Genomic DNA, 20571 nt, shown 5'->3' with positions numbered 1-20571 from the left:
AAAAATAACTAATTTTGCAACGTATATATCTGCGGTTTATAGTCAGGTGCGGCTAAATATGAACAAATATTTTTTTCTTCTAAAGTTTGGTGGGTGCGGCTTGTATTCTGCGCTCTATAGCCCAGAATATATATATATATATACCTATATATATATATATATATATATATATATATATATATATACACTACCGTTCAAAAGTTTGGGGTCACATTGAAATGTCCTTATTTTTGAAGGAAAAGCACTGTACTTTTCAATGAAGATAACTTTAAACTAGTCTTAACTTTAAAGAAATACACTCTATACATTGCTAATGTGGTAAATGACTATTCTAGCTGCAAATGTCTGGTTTTTGGTGCAATATCTACATAGGTGTATAGAGGCCCATTTCCACCAACTATCACTCCAGTGTTCTAATGGTACAATGTGTTTGCTCATTGGCTCAGAAGGCTAATTGATGATTAGAAAACCCTTGTGCAATCATGTTCACACATCTGAAAACAGTTTAGCTCGTTACAGAAGCTACAAAACTGACCTTCCTTTGAGCAGATTGAGTTTCTGGAGTATCACATTTGTGGGGTCAATTAAACGCTCAAAATGGCCAGAAAAAGAGAACTTTCATCTGAAACTCAACAGTCTATTCTTGTTCTTAGAAATGAAGGCTATTCCACAAAATTGTTTGGGTGACCCCAAACTTTTGAACGGTAGTGTACACACACACACACACACACACACACACACACACACACACACACACACACACACACACACACACACACACACACACACACACACACACACACACACACACACACACACACACACACACACACACACACACACACACACACACACACACACACACACACACACGTACATAACCAATTACATTCGTAAATCGAGGTTCCACTGTTCAAGGTAAAGAAGAAAGCGTACACAAACCTCTTCACACTGCATTTGTGCACTCCAAACTGGTTAGCCATCACTTCGCACAAATGGCAAGCTTGTTCAGGACAATATCCTTCAGACTTAAAACTTCTTTCATCAATTCACAGAGCTACTTGAATGAACTACGAGACATTGAAAAGTTTTCTTTCTATGATTCTTGGTCTGAAAATTCTGTCAGAAAATTCCTTCAAAACCACTCCCTCCTGCCAGTCTTTCTTTCTTTGCTTCGGACCCACATCCAGTCCGAGACTTTCTTAGTAGTAGTGTCATGTTGGCGGTGCTATCTAAGATAATTTTTGATGCTGTCTGCTATTTTACATCAGTGTAGCTGTTAGAGACATAATATTTCTAATCTGTGCCAATATTACAGCTGACATCAAGTACAACAAGGACTGGGCTGTTAACTTGTGACGAGCTGCAAAGATAACTTGTTTTGGTATGAAGTCATAGGTCAACCGGAAAAGCAATACATTGTTCCGCGCTAAAAGGAAATAAGTGCCCCCCAGTGTACGGGAGGCACACTGCGTATGACCAATAGTCGCATTAGAGCGTGTGTATGCACACTGGGACTTCACATGTTGGTGTAAAAATACAAAATTCCAAACTATTAAAGAAATCAGACTAATTTAGTGCATGGAAACGTAGTCAATGTAACTGTAACTAGTTTATAGTCTTTGTCAATGCTTGGTACTATTTTCTTCCAGGAGGAAAAACAACAAAACTACAACTCAAGCATTATGCCTGTATATGGGAAAGTGGAATGAATAGCAGTCTAGAGTGGCCCTGGCTTGCCGGGTCATAATTCCCACTGCCTGTCCACTAAATCAGAGCAGCGCGGTACAGAGTGTGCTGCCACTCCACTCTACATGAAATAGTGACAACATAAGCTCAGCATTATGAGGCCTTTTAAAGGGCTTCAATCTGCAGGAGCTTTTTGGTCGGTGGATTATTTAACATGGAAAGGGCTTACTCTTCTAACACGACAACTCAGCACTTCTTTTGCATTTATTGCCACTTAAAATGGTTGCCTGCAAACAAGCCGACGTGCGACACGGTCGAGGCGTTCAAGACTCAAGTACGCCAATGTTTCCTCTCCGTAGAGACGGGGCTAAGAAACAGAGCAAGTGCTCAGATTGCAAATGGAATTGGACTTGCAAGTAATGATTGGAGTGACTCATATAAATAGTATCAAGTGAAGCATTAGCATCAAGCGGTGAATCACTTAGTGTTGAATCACACTGATGATGTTCTTGTTTTAAGAATTACACTTGATGAGCTTCCATTCATCTACACTATAATTGCTAGTTGGGAGGGCACGCTGAGGCCAAGTGGGAAGTCTCGGAGGTCTCGAGCGCATGGGCAGTACCTAGGGCGAGGGCTAAACTCATGTATTTACACCCTCATCTCTTCTTTGGCTCGGGCCTGAACAGATGGTTTCTGTTTTTCCTGGCAGATTTGTGACAGAGCCACAAAAGGCCCCTGCTTTGACATGAAGCCAAACGGTTTAGGCCGTTACTGACAAGAGTAGGGGAAGAAAGAGGACAGGGGAGAGCAGAAAGAGGGGGAGGGCCGAGTGTGGAGGGGAGCCGAAGAGGAGGGATAAAAAGCCCAGCAGCGGATAACAATGGACAATCAAACACAGAATCTGACCACAAGCTCTTCCAAAAAACAGTTCTGGGAAAATAACAAAATGTGTGCAATAAATCCTGGGAGCTGAGAGCTTGCTCAACAAGCTTTCACAACTATTTGGGGTTTTGGGACTGATTGTGAGTTGTGCTAACATCCATTAGTGAAGCCCGAACGTGCACTCTTCGTGTTTACTGGCTCAAGTAAGAGAGGTAAATGGATGCTCGTGGTAGTTAAATATGCTTGACTGCCAGACATACATGTCTGTTTAGGGCTGTGTGATAAAAACGATATACCAGGGGTGTCAAACGTAAGGCCCGCCAACAGGTTTCAACCGGCCCGCGGGATGAGTTTGCTAAGTATAAAATTGAGCCGAAACTTTTGAATGAAAGAAACTGCTGTTCTAAATGTGTCCACTGGATGTCGCAATAGCAATTCTTTGTATCTATGTAGATTATGCTACATACGTAAAAAAAAATATAAACCACATGATGTTAGTACATCAGTTGAGGAAAATAATCAAACTACATAAATAACACCCAGTAATTTGATTTTTATATTTTTTTTATCTTGACAGATTGAAAATTAATACCAATGAGTTGACTGATGAACATTATCACCTAATTTATTCAGAAAGTATAAATAACGACAAAGAAAAGGTAGAATACTATAAACTGCAACATGCAAGTGTAAAAAAAACAACAACATTATGATTTGTAAATTTTCAGAATGTGCTTGTTCTATTTTTAAACAAAGAAAACAATCTGAAGTTGTCTTTATTTTTAAGTTATCGTGCCATGGTTTTACCAGTGTGGCCCACTTGACTTGGGCGTAGATTTTTCTCCATGTGGCCCCCGATGTAAAATGAGTTTGACACCACTGCGATATACAATATTCATTTGATAATGCAAGTTGATGACAAATTCTAGTGGTGTCCCGCAAATTTTACAGTGCAGTGTGTGCTTAAAACAATGTAGCATCCTCGCTAACTAGATAGCGGCTAACCTCCAAGGCGGAAAATAAAGTACGTTTTCTACAAGTAACATTATCACTGGGGGGTGAGGGACAGCTAAACACACTACACTACACTACACTACACTACACACTGTAGGACCTAAGCTGTATAATGTAGCATGGTTAGAATACAATAAGACATGCTAACAACTAAGATACAGTTTTTGAATGTAAACAGGGGTGGAAGGATCTATATAAATATCGACAGTAATGATACCAAGCATGGTCGATAATACAGCGATCAATATTTTTTATTGTCACAAATTTTTTTTATTACATATTTAGTCAATGTTTTTGTTGTTTGCAAACTCAGGGAAAAACTCCTTGAACACACGAAGGCTTTCAGGGCAAAAGCCAAATAATTCAAATTGGAGCCAAGAGTAGTTTTTGCTTATGTTTAGTTATTTTGCACTATTTCATTTATTTTGCTCAAAATATTGAATGTAATGAAAGGGAAAAAAAAACTAATTCTTAACTAAATACGTTGAAGATTTACATTGAATTACATATACTGAAGTTGCACGACCTCACAACTGCTACGTAAAAGCAAACAATGACGGTGTAACAATGATATTGTTACACCGCCATCCTGTGTTTTTGTCTTGATTATAATTGTGATCAAAAATAAAATTATTACATGATCGTAAAATAATTTAAGTCTTGGTATCAGCATTGGTGTTACCAATACTGCCCCTGTAACTACTTGGTATTGTATCGATACTCAAATTTGTAGTATCGCCCAAAACTAACTTTAAGTATCCAAACAACAGAAGAATGAATGCTAATTATATTTTAACAGAAGTGTAGATAGAAACAAGTTGCAACAGAATATAACCGGCTATTAACAGTAACTTAACAAGTACATTAATAATATTTTTCATAAAATAATAGAACGAGAAATTTAGCAATATGTTACAGCATAAATCAGCAGCCTAATTAGGAGCCTCAGTAACCGGTTTTAAAATGCTGCTATTATCATTTATGTACCAAATAATATAATGTGATATATATCGTTATCGCAGGAGGCTGCAATATTTATCGTGATGGAGAGTTAGGCCATATCGCACGTCCCTAATACAGTTGTGTCAAGTCATTCCATTGCAGACCTCCCCTTCATGATGTGATTACTAATATTGTATTTAAGCCAATCAGGACATTGCGGTTGTGCCGTGCTGCACAAACCGCTTTTTAAATATTTAAATCTGATTTATATATTTGACATCTAACTGGCCAAAGACACTTTATAGCAATGGTGTCCAAACATTTTCCACTGAGGCTTTACATTACAGCACTTTTTGTGTAGTTTTTAGGGGTCTTCAAATAGTCGAAGATTTGACGATTCAATTCAGATGAGTCGGATTTGATTATCAACCTTGCAGTATACACTACCACTACACATCATCATATGCTCATTTCACTTAAAAAACAACGCCATAGATTTGAATGGTCGTAGACGATGGGCAAAATCTAACAATTCAGGTTTGACTATGCAAAAATCTTTAGTCGAAGAATGTGGCACGGGCACTTTGGAAAGCCATGCTTTATAAGAACCTGGAAATAATGTGTAGGAATGGAGCTTTTTAGTTGACTATGTGGTACATTTACCATCACATCAATTGTTACTTTGTAGATATTTTTAATAAGATAGAAGAATCTCTCCAGGAACATTTAGAACTTCTGTTATGATGACAGGTTTATTAATTAAGCATCAATAACAGCGCCTCTGCTGGTTACAGTCGATTAGAGCACTCCATAATAGGTCATAATGCCCACTTGCTGAGACATTCATCCATCCGTTTTCTACCGCTTGTCCCTCTAGGGGTCGCTGGAGCCTATCAAAACTGTGTTTCTGAAAATTGGTGGTTGGACTAATACAACAATATTATTATAAACCTTTTTTTCTTGATTTTAATACAATGGGAGAATCTCTCGCTAAAAGTTCACAATTCTTATTTCAATGTCAGAAAAATGCTTCCAGGTGGAGTTGTGGGTGAAGTTCAACTTTCCACAGCTGATTTTTCCTTCTTTAGACAGCAAACTAGTTGAAACAACAGTACTTCTGCTGAAATATTTAATACATTGTTTAGCTAAAAGCTTTTATGAATTGAAATCAAGGGAAAACTACTGAGGGCATGTTTTCAGTTAAGTCTAAAATAGATGCACAGTGGTGATGGCTTGTAGGCCCTGTGCAGACGGCAGCAGCTGAATAGTAAAAAGACCTTGATTGGCGGTGCCGTGTGTATGTGAATGGCGGTTAAATAGACAACCCTTCCCTGCTGTGCAGCGCCTTTCTGTAGGAGAATGACTGAATAAGCTCCGCTTTCATAGGTCAGGGATGCACACGCTGAAGAATCAGCACTCGTGTTTTTCCTGCTGTAAGCGATTTTCCCAATGAAAGCAGATTGGATAACAACAGAGCTTTTTTTTGCTGGAGGCTCAAGCCTGTGTGTTCTGCTGATAAGCCTGTTCCCAAAAACCACAACATGAAGCCTAGCAAAGAGCTCAATTATACCAGGAACTATAGCTCTCTCAGCTCCATCTTTTAGAAAGAAAAAGGGGCTTTTTTGCCTCGCGTCTTGTCAGTTAATAGAACATCAATACAAATGGGTTGAGCTTCCGCCAGCCCACAGCGATTTGACTGCCCAGACAACTTAGATCATTTGCACAACACGGAAGCGGTTCTGTCGCACTTCTGACAGCTGCCGTTAACTGGCCCAGGCGTCTGTCGTTTGGAGCTGCTTTAATTAGTATTTCGAGTAAAGTATTTATAAATCACACTCTTGCCCAAGGTTCTGGCTGCTGATCTAAGGACATGGCAATTAATTCCCTTTGACGTTTGTGCAGATTGTACGAGGGCAAACATCTGCTTTGAGGGCTGAGTTGAGAACAGTTTTTGCCTGTTGGACATCCGGTTAATGACAAGACCTGGAGGGTTCCAGTGCTCCCTTTTCTTTGAAAGAAAGAATGAGGATGCTGCATTTCTTAGCACCAATAACGTGACTTAATACACTGACATCAATTTCCTGACTTATAAATGTTGTTGCAACGTTGAAGACTCGTGTTAAACAATGCCAAATCATCAAATAATAGAGTTAAGGCATTTTGGCTTGAGCTAGTGTAACGAAGGCCGGCTTTGGTAAACCTCACTCTCTGACAGCTTCAAGAGCAGTGATGGCTATCGGGTTGATAATCTGAGCTTTCAGCTCAGTAGTCAGCCCGCTTGCCTCTCATGCCAGCGACCTGGGTTTGAGGCCCGGGTGGAACACTTGGGAAAAACACAACACAGCTGAACAGGGGAGTACACAACCGCGACACTTGCATGCAGTTTTGGATGCCTGTGTTCTCAGGGTTTCGCCGTCTGACTACAATGTGATGTCACCACAAGGTCAATGTACTTTTTTAGTGATTAAAGAGCTCAAAATATGCTTTTTCTCTATATTTAAAACAGTTCCTTATGGTCAACATAACATGTAATGGTGGTTCTTTGGTCAAAATTTTCCATAGAATATGTTTTACGGACATACTGTCTCTTTAGGATGCGTGCGCCCTATTTACGTGGCTTCTCGTTTTTTCCCCGTCGTCCATGTTGTAGTTTTTAGCGCTTCCATAGCGAGTCTACTGACAAATGTAAGTTCGAACCATGTGCTAATTTTTATTAAAAATGGCAACAGCGGAGGATGCATGTGCATGTACGAGCCAGTCTGCCCCACAACAAAAGGATAGTGAAAAAGAAGGAGCTTATTGACTATAGCGTCGGACTACAGTGGCGGACTCAAGCAAAGCACTTGGGGTAAATTTTTATCAAATATGGAGATAGTCGCTAATGTCACAATTGGGGAAAATTCCAAACAGCTCGTTTGGAGGAAGTATGAAGTAAGGCAAGATTGTTTTATAAATATCCCTATCATGCCTCCATGGTTTGATTTTAACTTTTCGGGACTTGCGCAGATCCTAAATACACAAAAACAGGTACCGATAGGTAAGAAAAGTTGGTATTGCATGATAGGTCTCCCTTTAACTAATGCTCCTCCCACTCTGCTTCAGACTGAGGAAATGCAAAAAAAGGTAGAACAAATTGTTAGTTATTTAATCTTGGCATGCAACACAGATGTGTGACTTGCAGTGACATAAATGCAACCGAAAGCAGCTGTTTTTATATGACAGAATCGCTCGCAGGTGTACCTATTGTTGTGACCAGGTAAATCTATATAATGTTTACAAAGTTTAATTTCGATTGTGTAAAGAAAAAAAATAGCGGTGACAACTTCAAGGTATATATTTTAACAGTGCACCTTTTCAAAAGATAAATTAGGATACTTTTAGAAAAGGTAGGGTGTGGTTTCATTTGCAATCCAAATTTAAACAACTTGCAATCCAGCTAAAAAAACGACATACAAATATGACTTTGGAGCAAATGACACCAATTTTACACTAAAGCATATCCAATACATATAATGTACACCAAAAGGAAGTGTTCTAAATGTAGACTGAAATCACAATAGGTCCCCTTTAAGTCCATCCATCCATCCATTTTCTACCGCTTGTCCCTTTCGGGATCGCGGGGGGTCGCTGGAGGCTCTCAGCTGCATTCGGGCGGAAGGCGGTGTACACCCTGGACAAGTCGCCACCTCTTCGCCGTGCCAACACAGATAGACAGACAACATTCACACTCACAATTACACACTAGGTCAAATATTAAAATTAATTATCGCAGCTTGAGTGCAAAGTGAGGGAGAAAAATCTGTCAATGAGATGATTTATTTTTAAATTAAGTTATGTTGCAAAAAATACAGAGATCATATTTTTTCCTATCACTATGTCATTAATGATGCTAATTTTGTGCCTGAAAATGTTGTGGAAAAAAGTGATCAAGCCTGTATAAATGGAGGCTTTGATGAAAGATTTTAGTTCATAATTAAATATATTATATCAATGGTAATAAATAGAGGCTTCTTTGATAAATGCTATTGGTCTTTAAAACTATTAAATACGTACAATTTAAAATAAACACACTATTATAATTTAACAGTAATTTTTATAGTCGCTAAAAACTATTTTAATTTTTGAGATGAATGAAGACTGAGCTTTAGTTGATCCGAATGCACCTTAAATGGAACTTTTTTTAAACTAACAGCTATCTCTGAATCTGCGGTTTCAGCATGTTTAGTTGTTTGCACACTGAAATCAAGCGAGTGTTCCATGACGTCCAAACCAAGTAAATGGTGGCAGTAAGGCCAGTCAGATGACACACCCACTTCCCTTGCAGGCCTTTATGCGATTTTATATAAAGCATTCCTGAGTGTTAGTCAGGCTTGGAGTGTTTACACAGCGCTGGGTCCTTTACGCTCGGCGCTGGCTATTTGAGCCACGCTGACGCTTCAGGGCCGGTGTGGAAATGGACCCGTGGAACACCGGGTGGTTATATAATAATGAATATGACTGGGATAATGGTGAAAGAGACACTGCATTTATGTATTTGCATTGATGCTTTGTCTGGAAATGTATGTGGCGGAATAGAAGTGTGCGGGAACATCCGGAATGATTGTTGTGTTTGTGTTCTCGAGGTAGGATTTGGAAAGAAGGGAGTAGGAAATAAACAGAGCTTTCCTGCGGGTATTAACTGGCACTGGCTCAGATCAGACTTACAGCACAAAAAGCAAGTTGAATCATAAGCAAGAGTCCCCCCCCCCCCCCCCCCTCAGTTCGACAAGCTAGGCTGTTAGTGTCTACACAGCTAACGCCCAGCCTTCTTAGCTTTCCCCTCCACGATTGCTCTGTCATTTCCCCCCACTTTTAATATGTTTAAAGGGCAGTTTATTTTCCATTTGCAGGGGGAAAATTAATCTCTCTCTGCTCTGTGGCAGTGGCAGGCCTCCATCCTCGAGGAGGTCTATTACCTCTGCTGCCAAAGTAGACTCCTCTCCAGGTTGACTTGCCTTAATACCTCCTTTTATAACCATTAGTGCCTAATTTTATAACCAATCACATATTTCAAAATATTTAAACAAAGACACTACACATGAGGGACGGAACGATATGAAAGTTTCAGATCAGGGTTATTGTGATCAAAATGATCCCGATTATCATTATCACAATATTGTTGAATGTGCTCAAAAAGTACTTTTACACACAATAAAATCTTTTACTCAAGTTTTATTCTAAAATACATAGATTTTAGGTTTTAAAGTGTTTATTAATGATAAAGGCAGAAGGGGGATTGCACGCTTCATTTCCTGTTTATGTGACGTCATGCAAGTTTACTTGATGTCTGTATGAATTAGGTTCAATGTGCACAATTGAATAACTTAGTTGCTTGGACAGCAATGTGTTTATAAATGTTTAGACATTTGTACGTATAACATTAATGCAGTGCTTCACAATTTTTAAAGGGCTTTATAAATAAAGTTGGTATGGTATGGTATGGTATTATTTTCTGTTACGCCCCCCGAGGAAGAAGAAAACATTTCGCGCAAATTGAACAGCAACAATAACTCATGAGCTCAATATATAAAACACTTAAACCACCTAAAAAAATAAAATTTAAACAATTTGTGCTGGATTTTTTTTTAATCAAAATTAGAAAGTCAGAAATAATGGTTACAATGAGCACCTTTTGTAGCGCACTGATTTTTGAAGCAGGGTTTGAAGCATGATACCCGTGGTCCCATGCGTCATCCGGGGGCCTACCATACTATTTGAGAAGAACTACGCAGGGTTCATACACCTTTTCCATGGCCAAATTCAAGCACGTTTTAAGGACTTTCAAGATCAAATTTCCAGTTTTTCCAGTACGCTTCAAAAGGCAAAAAACAGTGTGAATCAATCCATGGCCTTGTTGTTTGAGGTCACCAAATGCTATCTGTAGGAAAAATACGGAAAATCTGCTAAAACCTAAGCCTAACATTGAACCAGCAGTTATCATTAACTGAATGGGGCATAGAAAACAAAGCAGTGTTTCTGTAGACTATTCAATGTCATTGGTGTTTGCAAACGTGTCTCCATTTGTGTTGTTTTTCAAATTTCTTGTTCTTTTTCTTACAGCACTCAATGACATTGAACAGCACGGATTGATTCACACTGTATTTGTGCTTCTAAACTGAATAACGTGATATAAATACATGCACCCTCAAAATTTAAATTTCACTCATTTATTAACAAAACTGTTCCACATTAATATAAAGATAATAAATTAAAGGAAAATATTTTGTTTGTTTCACACACCTCAGTCACCTTTTATTAAGCATATCTAGCCTTATAATTGTGGCTATGATAACAAACAAAAAAAAGACAAAAGTTAACTTTTTTTGGTTTTACTGAGGTATAGCCAGACAAGTTAAGTAGACAACGAAAATAATAGAGCAAGAAATGCATAAAACCATGTTGTGTAAAAACTACAAAATCATTCATATTAACTCAGCTCTAAGTTGTGAAAAAGGTTACAAATTATACATTACATGACCTTCAAAGTACAAACAAGTCCAATAATGGACTAATAATTTCCATCCATCCATCCATTTTCTACCGCTTGTCCCATTCGGGGTCGCGGGAATGTTCATTAAAACTTCAACCTCCCGGCATGATGGACCGATGCACCACTGTCCTCTTGGGGGCGATCAAGCGTGTAGCTTTCACTTTTAAGTCAACTTATTTTATTTTTTTCCATTTTATAATTTGCCTATTGATTCAGACTGCCGAGAAATATGATGAACATTTCCAAGCATTTACAAGCACTTCACCCAAAATTCAAGCATTTTTCAAACCTTGAAAACAAAACACTAAAATCCAAGCATTTTCACGGTTTTTAAGCACCCGTACGAACCCTGACTACGTTAATGTATCATGTATTCATGTTAGCATTTAAGATAGCAAGGAATTAGCGCGCAAGCTGCCTAATGTTTAGACAGGGGTAGGACATTTGACCGTATGACGTTTACGTGTCTAGTATTACGGTTTTTAGATGTAAGTGCGCACAGCATAGATGTATATGTGGAAGACTACATACGCGAGAACTGTAAAGAAGCATCTCTACTTGGTGAACAGGCATCTTTGTTATAATATCTGTGCCTTCCAATAACCACGGAAAGCTCAGACACTTTGTCCCCAGTCGATGTAAACTTGCAGCTCAAAGTATCAACGACCTACTCATTCATATCTATGCCTGACAGCGTTGTCACACTGTGTGGATATTATTCTCTCTTCTGACTAATTCATCTACTTGGTATTTTTTCCGCTTCTTACCTGGTTACTCTCTACGCCAGGGATGTCAAACATACGGCCCGCGGGCCGGCTCAGGCCCGCGAGATGAGTTTGCTAAGTGTAAAATTGAGCTGCATTTTTAAATCATAGAAACTGCGGTTCTAAAAGTGTCCATTGGATGTCACAATAGCAATTTTGTTAGGTAAGCAAATAGTTCATATTGGGGTGAGCAAGTATACCAAGCAAGAGGTACAAGGTAAAGTGGGGCTGCGACTCCTCCCCCTCAACCCAATGTAATATAAACAGGAGTAAAATAAACAATTGGTAACCTCACCTAAAATGCTGGATGAGACACTGCACAATTGATATAGTTCTGTGAAAATGATTTTCTTCTGAGTAAATTTAAAGAAAGTCAACAATGGAAATGATAAATTAGGTAATTGATACATAGAAGTGTGTTTATTTATGCTTTGTTTTGTTTTTGTGCAATCATAGATAGGCTGTGATTTAAAGTTTAATTGGTTTGTAGAAACACTGAGATTAAGTCTAATTTCATTGTGTTCTTAATGGTGTTTTTGAATTTTTTACTAATTTGAAGTGTTTTGTCAAGAGGATTATTTGTGATATGTACATTTTCAGAATGTCCTTGTTCTATTTTGGGCCAGAGTAAAACAAAGAAAACAATCTGAAGTTGTTGTAGTTGTATTTGTTGCCATGATTTTACCCGTCCAGCCCACGTGGGAATACATTTTTCTCCATGCAACTAAGCTAAAATGAGTTTGACACCCCTGCTCTACGCGGTTACAGTTAGACTTTTGTTTGAATGTACAAAACATTTATTATTTTCTTGTTTCACTACTTCACATTCAAGCTAGTTTAGCGCCACGGCTAGCATAGCTTGTCCTTTCCTCCTACCTTTATGTGTCTGCAGTTGCACTAAATCTGCATTTTAGAATCTTCTGTATTACTTTATTTAAAATGCAATTAATAATCAATATTTGGACATTTGTCCATCGATTCAAAATCAATCATTAATTTTTACGATAAATACAATTTGATTTGTTATTACTAACTGTCAGGACTTTTACAGCAGTAAATAATAATAAGTCAAAATGTGCAACAGTCAGGAGTAACATGCACACACACTCCACTTAGTGGAGATATAAATCAAGAACAAGTCATCTTAAAGAGGAACATAAAGTCTGGGCATTGGTATTTTTTGTTTTTCAGTGTGGTCACGACTGAGTGTTAATCATTGCTAGGTCTGGATTTGACACAGTTGTACTGTAACAGTACTCTCACACAGTGAATATCAACACACTGTGTGCAGTCTGGCAACTGTGACCTGTATTTATTATCACTTACGGAAAGGGTTATTATAACCCAAAATGAATTATATTACACAAAAAGTATATACAAGTTTTTTTAAACAGTTCATTTCCATATATCTTAACGCGTTATGGCCGCATCGCTGCTCTTTTGCTGACAACTTCCATAAACATGTCACAACTGACTTGCTTACTATTTGCGCATGCATTTGAGTATTTTTTGTGTCTTTCTGTTAAAAAAAACATATGTAATAAATATGTATTTTTAGTAACCTCAATACAAGATAATAATGAATTTAAGAAGTACTTAAACACTGATGAGGTTTTAAAGCAGTCAGGCTGAGGTTTTACTTATTATATTTTGTTAATACAATAAAACAGGATTTTTTTCCATAAGAGGGGAAAATAAATACCGTCTCTTTGTTGGGCAGGAGCTCCTTCCGGATCCTGAAGAAGTTTTTTCCGAACTGTCTCAAGCCTTTAATGAAGCGCTTCTGCAGATTTTATAGGGAAAAGAGAAGGGGGGGAGAAAAAACAGTTATTACAGATCCAGCGCCACTGTGAAAAACAGTTTTCCTTTCAGTCGACTGTGGTGGGAGAGTTGTGATGTCTATTTATTTACAAGGCTGCGTAGCCATTTAAAGAGCGGAGCAAACACAGTCATGTCAGGGTACAAAAGAGAGGAAATGACAAGTAGGGCAAGAGAGACGCAGAGGTTACAACGTATTCTTATGTGGGGGCAGATGTTAAACAAGACACATGTTGATCATAAAAGTGAAGTTCAAAACCAAGACCTGAACTTCCTCCCCAATTATATCTGACAGTCTACAGTTCTACATTTTGTGTGGAATGGAGAAATACATATTGACAAAAGTGAAACTATATGAACATGATGTGAGAAACTGCTGCTGGTTACGAGTGTAAAAGTGTCATCTTAATAAGGAACACAACACATATACTTTCTACTCCAGCCGTCTAAATACACCTCTTCTCCTTTAAGAGCCATGCATTGCAAGCCATAAAAAGCGGAGGCTGAAAACATGCATAGCCTCTAAAGCGGACAACCAACAGATTTACTTTCTTGTTCCAGAAGCAAGCCCCGGTCCGTTTCCATCAAGTAACTCTGGCAAAAAGCAGGCAAAAGTCCTGGCGGTGAGCTGAACGAGCCTCTACATCCACACAGGTAATCGGGGGGTATATCCACAATGCCTCCGATGGTACATAGCTGTTTTTCCTCTTGTTTTTTTTTACAAGCACGGAATAGCTTGTCACTCTCCGCTCTTCCACTACAAAGGGGAAGGCTTTACATGTGATCTTTCTGCAAGAGAGCCTCTGGTTTGCAGCGGGAGGAAAATCCCGGAGTGGAGTCCTGGGATTCCCATCAGGAATTCCAGCAAGCACACACTCCACTTCTTCAGTACCACACATGAACACCAAGGGCTATGATCTGTTATTAGATGCAGCACAAGAGCTACAGACTCGGTGCTGGGAACGCACACTTGGACACACACGTTCATGGTAATGTACAAGCAGAAGAGCAGCCGGAGAGAGGAGACAGGCTGCTATGTGATGTGTGGAGAAAGGTCTAAGACACGGGAGGAAGGAGGCAAGCGATGAGGAAAACCCGACACAGAGTCTTTACTGAGAGTCAGGGGTTGGGTTTCCATGTTATGTAACCAAAAGGCTGTTTACGCGTGGGGAACAAAGCCCAGATTTACAAGTGGACAAGAGCTAGCTGAAAAGAGAAAAGGGTAATGAAAAGATAAATGTGTTTAAACAAAAATATGAGAAAACAAGTTACATAAAATATAAAAGCTAAGATTGAATTTCCCCAGCTGAGAGCTAAAGAAAAAAGAGCATGTTGCAGGAGTGACTTGGCTCAGCAGTTAATTTGCAATAATCAGAGGGAAGGTGTAGTGTTTGATTAGCCAGCAGATGGTGCCGTCTCCAGCTGAAGCGCTTGTGCGGCGTGTCTCCAACCACAACCACAAAACCTCGAACAAGCATATTGCCAGCATGTTATCTGCGTATAACCAGGTTTGGCAATGCACACCATCAGAATTACAAAGCTGTGTAGCATGCAATGAAAATGTCAGTAAGAAGGGTTACACGAATATCTGAATATTCCTTCAAAGTTGAGGTATATTTTCATTCTTCCAGCCGTGAGGTTCCTGTCTGCCCTAATTATGTCATCTTAATTATGTTCCCAACTATATAATTTACATGGTCTGTCATGCGCCTCCCCCCTCCTGCTCTTCACTTCAGTTTTCTTCTCTTGCTGCCTCCCTCTCTACATGTAGGCTCCAGTTTAAGGCTCCATTTCAGCTGCCTGGGCTCGCTGCTCTCCAGCCCAGCTAATAAATCATCCGCCAATCTGCTCCCTGAATCGCTCTGCCCCCTGCTCCTATTGCTCCAGCCCACCGTTGCTAGGCAACACAGCGGCGAAGGAGGGGTTGCAAGAGTCCAGGCGTGCAAAGGGAGAGGGGGGTTTAAAGCTGGGAGCGCTACCAAATGGTCATCCGCTGTGCAGAAACAGGCTTCTGTGTCAGGAGCGTGTTGTAGAGAGCTGGCGCTTTTCGCCCGCCCCAAGTTTCCTCTCTCTATTGTGAAGTGGAGAAGAGACCGAAAAAAACTCCCCTCAATAGGTCTTTGTTGCACTTCCCGCTTAATAGTTGAGCTGGAAGTTGTAAAACGGGTTTTAATAATATGTATGTAAGTATCGCTAAGATGGTATAATGGCTTGCGTGGGATACTTCATTCCTGCTACATGAGAACACTGGTACAAGTCAGGCCGAGGGCAACAAAACCCCTTTCATTCAATACGAAGCCATTATTGTGGACTTGTAAAAAGCTGACCTTTCAGGCTGTGTACAAACCTAAGTGGCAAGGGAGCAGTGGAAGACTGCCACACGAAACCGAGGACTACTTGTGACTAATTGTTATTGGCTCGCACAGGACCAGTGTCCATTTTGACTTTGTTTTAGTCAGTCTTTTCCCTAAAATGTCTCTCAGTTTTTGTCATATTTTAGCCATCTAAAGTGTCAATTATTTTGTCATTCACTACGTTTCCATGCACTAAATTAGTCTGATTTCTCAAATAGTTGGGTTTTTTGTATTTTCACACCAGCATGTGTCCATTATTGCTAATCAGTAGGGCTGCAACTAACAACTAATTTGATAATCGATTAATTTGTCGATTATTACTTAGATTAATCGATTAATAATCGGATAAAAGAGACAAACTACATTTATATCCTTTCCAGTATTTTATTGAAAAAATAACAGTATACTGGCACCATACTTATTTTGATTATTGTTTCTCATCTGTTTTTAAATGTTGCAGTTTATAAATAAAGGTTTATTTAAAAAAAATAAAAATAAAAATAAATAAATAAATAATAATAATTGCCTCTGCGCATGCACATAGCATAGATCCAACGAATCGATGACTAAATTAATCGCCAACTATTTTTATAATCAATTTTAATCGATTTAGTCGATTAGTTAATGCAGCCCTACTAATCAGCAATGATGGGCAGTAACAAGCAACATGTAGCTGAGTTACGTAGTTTAACTACATTTTCCAGTAGATTGGCGGTAGCTTTGATTGATTGATTGATTGAGACTTTTATTAGTAGGTTGCACAGTGAAGTACATATTCCGTACAATTGACCACTAAATGGTAACACCCGAATAAGTTTTTCAACTTCTTTAAGTCGGGGTCCACTTAAATTGATGGTAAATTGATAGCTTACCTACTTTTTTAAACAAGCAGCTTTTCCTGTAGCTTAGCTACTTTTAGGCCCGTGTTGCTGGGTAGCTTACATCAAAGCTACAAGCTACAAAGAGAGAAAATGGACTGTTTAGGTACCAATGATTGTCACACGCACTAGGTGTGGTGAAATGTGTCCTCTGCATTTGACCCATCCACCCCCTGGGAGGTGAGGGGAGCAGGGAATATTTTTTGGTGATTTAACCCCCAATTCCAACCCTTGATGCTGAGTGCCATAGTCTTTGGTATGACTCGGCCGGGGTTTGAATTTACAACCTACCGATCTCAGGGCGGACACTCTAACCACTAGGCCACTGTGAATCTAGGCATTAAAAATAAAGTAGAAAATAAAATGACCTGGATAAATGAAAAATCCATAAATATGAAAAAAAGCCATGATGATTGGTTGATGTTTGTATGATCAGTCACAGTTGGCTCGGGTTAGGGCAAAACCTTACAGACTGGCCAATCAGAAGCAAGCTAAAGTGGGTCATCGAAACTCGTAAGCAAACTCCGAACTGACACACATACTCATGTCACATGACGACTAGGAAATCAGACACAAAAGGGACGATTCAAGCTGACAACTCAAAACAATAAATAAAAGAAAAAATATTTGAAAATGGCAGAAGAATTCTCTCCCGCAGATTAGATTTTTCCTTTAGTGATGAAGATGACATGCAGGAAACCCAGAATATCATTAGTCACATTTAGAGAAATGTATGTGTTTGGAGGAAACAATGCCAGTAACCTTAGTTTCAGTTCTTTACTCTGTAAACCAAAATCATAACTGCTCTCTTTATCTAAGACGTCAAACACAAATTTAGGAACACAAATTAATGTGAGTTGAGTTCATAAAAAGTTTTACTGCACATATGGGGTATGGGGACCCCTAGAGGTAGTTGTAGGGTGTCCCCAGCTAAATGACAGATAGTTAATCGTAATGGACCCCTATTGGTTCCATTTGTACACTCTCAGTTACATTAACATTGATATTATACATGTGGGCCCATAGATAGAATGCCGTTAAAAGTAGATTCAACGTAGCAAACTATTTTTGCCGTGTAGCTTGTAGTGTAGCTTGCTACAATTCTCCAGGGATAGCCTCCCCTGTAACTTAGCTACATTTAATCGAGAGTAACATGTAGTATAGCACTACGTTGTTTTTTTTTAGACCAAATTAACCACTGATGTAATAATACATAATAACGCATGTATATCCTTTCAAATGCAATACACTTGTATTTGTCCTATATTTTAACATTGTAATTGAAATGGAAACTTTTAAATCTCCAAGTTATATAAAAACAATCAAATATACTTTGTTAGCAATGTTTTGCACTTGAACAAATTCACAACCAAAAGCAATAAAATATGTTAAGGAGATTGAGGCCCCTCAAATATACACAACTAAAACAATAAAGGGGCTAAATAAAGTATTGACAAACAAAGTTTCACTTCAATATTGAGCATGTAGGCAGAAGTAGAGCTGCGTATTACTTAACTCACAATTTATCGTATATATATATATATATATATATATATATATATATATATATATATATATATATATATATATATATATATATATATATATATATATATATATATATATATAATCATCGCGTTAACTATACATTTCAATAATGGCACTAATTCTTTTAACGCCAACACTTCCTTTTTGACCGTCCTGCCGTGCCGTAGAAGGGGAACTTGGCTGCAGTTCACTAGCTACTGATGAGCCACAAGCGAGCAGAAATGGATAAAGAAAAGGGCACATTATGGAAATATCAGGTTCAAAGCCATAAGTTATTCTCCCGACAAGAAAAGACTATTTCTTGCGGTGAGAAGAGACGACATAACATACCTGCAAGAACTGCCTGCTGCACGTGTCGTTCTAGAGGTGGGTGGTGCTTCACTTCCATGTTCAGATTACGGTTAAGGTGCAGTGATAACATAACATTTAAGATTGTTACTGTGACTGCTTTAGTAAGTAAGATGACATAAAAGCTCAAAAGAAATAAAAGACGGTCGGTTAGATGTCGAAGAGAAACTTTTTTATTGCAAACAGTCGATCCGACATCAAAACATGTCAAGACACTTTCTCAAAACAATCACACACTTTTCCGTCTTCAAAATAAAAGCGCTACACTATACCTCCGGTTTAACTACGTTTAGGTTTTCCCCCTAATGTACAGGCTTCATATTAGTCACCACACCTAACAAAATAAAGTAATATAATGTATTGTACCGTCCAGGAAAAATAAGTCTGACACTCTCTTTAGCTTTTATGGCCAATTTTATGCAAACATCGTCTGCGGCTGTGTTTCACCCCTAGGCACACAACACTCGTTCATTCTCTGCCAACACAGTGTGTTCAAAGACCATTGGAAAAATTACCATCATAACACACTAACATACAAATTAACACCAGTTTTACGTACGGGGTTGTCTGAAGCGGAGGCAGCGTGTCCGCGCTGTGGACGTACTTTATTTTATCCGAGATAGGCCTCACCTTTTCTCCTCCAAACATATTGCTGGGTATTGTGGCCAAACAGCTAAATTTTTGCTTCATCTGACATCACATGGACAAAGATAAGACCTTCTGGAGGAAAGTTCTGTGGTCAGACGATGAAACAAAAATTGAGCTGTTTGGCCACAATACCCAGCAATAAGTTTGGAGGAGAAAAGGTGAGGCCTTTACTCCCAGGAACACCATGCCTGCCGTCAAGCATGGTGGTGGTGGTAGTATTATGCTCTGGGCCTGTTTTGCTGCCAATGGAACTGGTGCTTTACAGAGAGTAAATGGGACAATGAAAAAGGAGGATTACCGTATTTTCCGCACCATAAGCCGCACCTAAAAACCACAATTTTTCTCAAAAGCAGACAGTGCGGCTAATAACCCGGTGCGCCTTATATATGGATTAATATTCATATTTATTTTCATAAAGTTTAGGTCTCGCAACTACGGTAAACAGCCGCCATCTTTTTTCCCCGTAAAAGAGGAAGCGCTTCTTCTTCTACGGTAAGCAACCGCCCCCATAGAAGAGGAAGCGCTTCTTCTTCTACTGTAAGCAACCGCCAAGGTGAGCACCCGCCCCCGTAGAAGAAGAAGCGCGCGGATATTACGTTTCATTTCATTTGTGTATTTCTGTGAAGACCACAAAATGTCTCCTACTAAGAGACACGCGTACAAGGTTCCACTGACTTTTGATATTCCCGTGAACCGCACTGTGGATACAACGGGAACACGTACGGTGAATATTCGCACCACAGGGAATGAGAAGTCGTCCTACTGTGGTTCTAGCTTGCCATGCTAACGGCCAGAAACTTCCACCCACGGTGATATTCAAAAGGAAGACCTTGCCAAAAGAGAACTTTCCAGCCGGCGTCATCATAAAAGCTACCTCGAAGGGATGGATGGATGAAGAAAAGATGAGCGAGTGGTTGATAGACGCTTACGCGAAGACACCGGGTGACTTTTTTCACGCAGCGCCGTTCCTGTTGATCTACGACTGCATGCGCGTCCACATCATCGATGGTGTCAAAAAACAAGTGAAGCACACCGAAGAAGAATAATTCGAGGGATTTGTGGATGAGTAATAACTTCAGAAAGTGAGCTTTAAATGTTTGTTTTGTGTGTCGTGTGACACTAACGCATGAGCAACGTTGAGTTATTGATGTTGC

The 20571-nt window shown here is 39.1% G+C and overlaps 1 protein-coding gene across 4 annotated transcripts in view; it reads right to left on the bottom strand.

Moving 5' to 3' along the window:
* The window catches only part of rerea (arginine-glutamic acid dipeptide (RE) repeats a), a 312621-nt gene that overhangs the window by 17324 nt on the left and 274726 nt on the right, over positions 1-20571 (bottom strand). For all 4 annotated transcript variants that reach the window (XM_062054272.1, XM_062054270.1, XM_062054271.1 and 1 more), the window contains one exon: positions 13526-13606. In XM_062054272.1, the coding sequence (XP_061910256.1) occupies positions 13526-13606 (81 nt within the window). The remainder of the gene's footprint in view (positions 1-13525; positions 13607-20571) is intronic.

The sequence above is a fragment of the Entelurus aequoreus genome, linkage group LG07, assembly GCF_033978785.1.
Source record: "Entelurus aequoreus isolate RoL-2023_Sb linkage group LG07, RoL_Eaeq_v1.1, whole genome shotgun sequence".
Taxonomy (NCBI): domain Eukaryota; kingdom Metazoa; phylum Chordata; class Actinopteri; order Syngnathiformes; family Syngnathidae; genus Entelurus; species Entelurus aequoreus.
The sequence above is the reverse complement of the archived record's forward strand: the minus strand, read 5'-3'. Positions and strand labels throughout refer to the sequence as shown.